The sequence below is a fragment of the Microtus ochrogaster genome, chromosome 8 (assembly GCF_000317375.1).
Source record: "Microtus ochrogaster isolate Prairie Vole_2 chromosome 8, MicOch1.0, whole genome shotgun sequence".
NCBI lineage: Eukaryota > Metazoa > Chordata > Mammalia > Rodentia > Cricetidae > Microtus > Microtus ochrogaster.
In genome coordinates this window covers 1763963-1768836 of record NC_022015.1, presented here as the reverse complement: position 1 = coordinate 1768836, position 4874 = coordinate 1763963, and the positions used below count along the sequence as shown (strand labels likewise).

Genomic DNA, 4874 nt, shown 5'->3' with positions numbered 1-4874 from the left:
TATATTATTACTTAAAAAATAGCAATCCAAATTCCCACTTCCTCCTCTCCCCCCTCTCCCCTCCCTCTCCCCACACAGACACTCCCACCCCACCCACTCCAATCCTAAGAGAGGGCCATACACCCCACCCTGTGGAAAGTCCAAGGCCCTCCCCCACTACATCTAGGTTGAGCAGGGTTTTCATCCAAAGGGAATAGGATCCCAAGAAGCCAGTACATGCAGTAGAGACAAATCCCAGTGTCACTATCAGAGGCCCCTCAGTCTGCCCCAGCTGTCCACCCCCTTCAGAGGGGCTTGGTTGTTCCCATGCTCGTAAATATCACCATAGAACCTTGGATCAACAACAGATGGGAACAGAGGCAATGACCCACATCGGAGTACTAAACTAAGCTCCCAAGATCCAGTTGAAGAGTGGAAGGAGTGAGAGTATGAGCAAGGAATTCAAGACCATGAGGGGTTCATCCCCTGAGACAGTTTACTTGAGCTAACGGTAGCTCACCAACTCCAACTGGACTGGGAGTGAACGAGCATTGATTGTTTCTTTTTAAAGTTCATGTCTATAAGAGTTTGATTTTCCTATTCTTTGCTTCTTGTTGCTGACTTCTCAGACTCCCAAGAATCTCAGTGTTTGCCTCTCTCTTTCAAGTAGAGGGGCCTCACCTCAGAGGTCCTGTGCTCTTTCAGTGAAGCTGCTGGTTAGAACTTGACCCTTCTCACAACACCTGGCAGATCTTCCTACTGTTGTAGCTACCAATGAGTTCTACACTTAAATGTTGCCTATCTGCACTATTTGCAATTCTTGTGACACTGACTTTCTATTCCTAGATTTGTTTGTATCTATGGATAAGGAGGAACCCTATTAGGCTACATTCTTTCTCTAGACCAAGCAGTTGAGAAATAGAAAGAGCGCATTTTCTAATTCACCTAGGATAATTCCCTATGCCATTATACAAAAGATAGTTTTCAAGAAAACCAACTTCAAGAGCATGATTTTTCTCATCAACTGACAGCCTGTATTGCAAATAAACTTTTCTAAACATCACTTTTTTACTTTTAAGTTTTATTTTATTGTCTGTATATGTGCATGCATGTGATAATGTGTATGTAGAAGTCAAAGGACAACTTTTTTTTATTGAAAATTTCCACCTCCTCCCCTTTTTCTCCCCCTTCTTCCCTCCCCCTCCCCCTCCTTCTCCAGTCCAAGGAGCAGTCAGGGTTCCCTGCCCTGTGGGAAGTCCAAGGTCCTCCCCTCTCCATCCAGGTCTAGGAAGGTGAGCATACAAACAGACTAGGCTCCCACAAAGCCAGTACATACAGTAGAATCAAAACCCAGTGCCATTGTCCTTTGCTTCTCAGTCAGCCCTCATTGTCAGCCACGTTCAGAGTGTCTGGTTTTATCCCATGCTTATTCAGTCCCAGTCCAGCTGGCCTTGGTGAGCTCCCATTAGATCAGCCCCACTGTCTCAGTGGGTGGGTGCACCCCTCGCGGTCCTGACTTCCTTGCTCATGTTCTCCCTCCTTCTGCTCCTCATTTGGACCTTGGGAGCTCAGTCCAGTGCTCCAATGTGGGTCTCTGTCTCTATCTCCATCCATCGCCAGATGAAGGTTCTAAGGTGATATGCAAGATATTCATCAGTGTGGCTATAGGATAAGGCCAGTTCAGGCACCCTCTCCTCAGGTGCCCAAGGAACAAGCTGGGGACATCTCCTTGAACACCTGCAAGCCCCTCTAGAGTCAAGTCTCTTGCCATCCCTAAAATGTCTCCCTTAATTAAGATATATACTTCCCTGCTCCCATATCCACCCTTCCTCCATCCCAACCATCTGATTCCCCCAAGCTCTCCCCATCCTCCCCTTCTCACTTCTCTCTCCCCATCTCCCCTTACCCCCACCCCACCCCCACCCCCAATCTCCCAATTTTTGCCTGGCAATCTTGTCTACTTCCAATATCCAGAAGGATAACTGTGTGTTTTTCTTTGGGTTCACCTTCTTATGTGGAGTCACTTCTCTCTACCCACCTTTACATGGGTTCTAGGGATCAAACTCAGGTTGCAAACACCTTAAGCTGCTGAACCATCTAACTGGTCACACTGTTTTCTTTTAAAACTTTAAAAGTTCATATTATCCGAAGTTTCTGCAACTTCCAAAATTCTATAACTTCTAAAGTTATAATTCTGTTACTAATATTTTTCTATTTAATATTGTTATTTTCTGTTCATTTTTATTTGTTTTTTGATGTTTTCAATGATGTGAGTAAAAGTTGTCAAGAAATCCTTAATGATTCAGAGCTGTCTGTCTCTTTTATCTTTAGTTGATTAAGGTAGCATTTGATGAAGAAGTCAGTCCAGAAGTGGTAGACATCTTTAAGAAACAGCTAATGAAGTTCCGTTATCCTCAGTCCATTTTTAGTACCTTTGCTTTTGCTGCTGGACAGACTACTCCACAAATCATTTTACCTAAGCAGAAAGAAAAGAACACATCCTTCCGGTAAGAGAGAAGATGGTCTCTTGCTTTCAGCCCTTCCATAGCCAACAGAGAAGTAACCTATAGTTTATTAATGGCTTTTGTCATAGTGTGTGTGTGTGTGTGTGTGTGTGTGTGTGTGTGTGTATAATCTTCATCCCACAGGTGTGTGGAGGTCAAAGGACACCTTGTGGAACTCAGTTCCCTCCTTGTTCCATCATGGTGATGTGGGTACCAGGGATTGAACTCAGGTCATCCAGATCATCAGTAGCAAGCATCTTATACCTGCACTAAGCAATTTTGCTAGCACTTTTTACTCCTAATTTTTATCTTATTTTCTCATTAATTAAAACTTATTTTCAAAAGGATTCTCAAATATCTGAGTTATTTTCTCCTCTTAAGACAGAAAAACTCTTTTTCTGTGGTTGAACAGGTTTACAGCTAGAGAAAAGGCATCATGCACGCATACATATCTAAAACATTTAATAAATAAGTGTTGCCAGCCATTAGTATCATATGACCTCAGAGAAAGTTTGAAATGAAGGAAAAGGGAGACTTTCAGTGCATGATTGAAGACTTGCTAATATAGTTTATGGGAACCATGGTGGAGGCAGTGGTATGGATAATGGAATAGGCTTAGGAATGCCCAAAAGCTAAGCCAAGGAGTTTAACATCTGAATGATCAGCTGGGTATGGTGGTACTCTTTTTAATCACAGCACTCATGAAGCAGAGACAAGTGGATCTCTGTGAGTTCAAGACAAGCCTAGTTTACATAGCAAGTTCCAGGACAGCCAGAGCTACATAGGAGAGCCTGGGGAGAAGGGATATTTGAGTGATCAGTAGTTTGTGTCACACTTTAAGTTCTTGTACTTTTTGCCTGGAACAGTTTCCTGATGGTAGTAATGTTTATAGGAAAGTAGTTCTCCACAATATGGAAAGTGATACAAAGAAGCTTAACAAAAGTATGCATCATAGTATGTCTGAAGAAGAAATGAGTAATATAGGTGTCAAAATATTAGTGGTGCCTTTTATATTAAATTGATTTTCTCTTTGTTTTTATGACTTCCAGAACTTTCTCAAAAACAATTGTAAAGGGTGCCAAAAAAGCAGGAAAAATGACAATTGGGAGACAGTATTTATTGAAAAAGAGGACAGGAACGATTGTGGAAGAGAGAGTAAATCGTCCTGGGTGGAATGAAGAAGATGACATTTCTGGTATGTAAGAACTCATTTTCCATAATTCAATTTTTTTTCTTTCTTTTTTCTTGAAACAGGGTCTCACTCTGTAGTTATGACTGGCTTGGACCTTGTTACCTATACCAGGCTGGCCTTGAATTCACAGAGATCGGCTTTCCTCTGCCTCCTGAGTGCTGGGGTTAGGTGTGTGCTCCCATGCCTGGCTATTCTTATATGAATAACAAGAGACTTAGTTGTAGCAAACTGTAATGTACATAAACTGAAAACTTTGTGAGTGCTTAACATTTTCTCAGAACTGGCAAGATAAATTTTTACTAATATTCTATTATTTAGGTAAGATTTTGGTTGACATTTTTTTTTCTTAATGAAGACAAGGTCTCATGTACTCCAAACTAGCCTTAAACTCACCATGTAACCAAAGATGAATTTCTCATCCTCTTGCCTTCACCTCTTGGGTGCTGGGATTACAGGTGTATGTACCATCATGCCTGTTTTATAGTGCTGCATGCATATGATGCAAACGTTTACTCTAGCAACTGAGCTACATCCCCAGGCTGATGTATTATTGCTAACTTATATTGCTCCTTTACATCCATCTTTATCTGGGTCTTATTAAAGGGAGAAAGAAGGAAATCCTACTTATAAGATAAGAATAAGGGAATAAGGATCTGGGTGGTGGTGGCACACACTTGTAATCCCACACTCGAGAGGCAGAGGCAGGCAGATTTCTATGAGTTTGAGGCCAGTCTGGACTACAGAGCTAGTTCCAGGACAGTCAGGATTATACAAACCCTGTCTCAAAAAAACAAAAAAACAAAAACAAAAACAAATTCCAAGTTGAAAATTAGGGAAACCTAAGATGAAGAAATTCTAAGGTGATTTAAAAAATTACCTAAAAAAATAATTTTAAAAATACATACAGTTAACCAAGATACTTCTCAGCTGAGAAAAACTGAAAAAAGCAAGATATCTTGTTGAATGATTTTGTTTCCAGTTTTTGATCATTTATTAAGTACGCTATGGATTTAATACATAAAATACGATGTAATGGAAGGATAGTGTCCCTTTTTTTTCCAGGATTTTGAAAAGCTTTATTATACAAACATTATTATAACAGTTAACTGGATTTTTAAAACAAATTAAATTTTTCCCAATAGCGACAGTTTATCAGAGGTTTCACTTTTAGCACTACATGCCAATTTTTAAATAACTCT

The 4874-nt window shown here is 40.6% G+C and overlaps 1 protein-coding gene across 1 annotated transcript in view; it reads left to right on the top strand.

The window, feature by feature from the left end:
* Positions 1-4874, top strand: part of Sbf2 (SET binding factor 2) — a 412779-nt gene that overhangs the window by 343760 nt on the left and 64145 nt on the right. Inside the window, exons 26-27 of the mRNA XM_026781117.1 lie at positions 2311-2486; positions 3533-3678. Coding sequence (XP_026636918.1) covers positions 2311-2486; positions 3533-3678 — 322 coding nt within the window. The remainder of the gene's footprint in view (positions 1-2310; positions 2487-3532; positions 3679-4874) is intronic.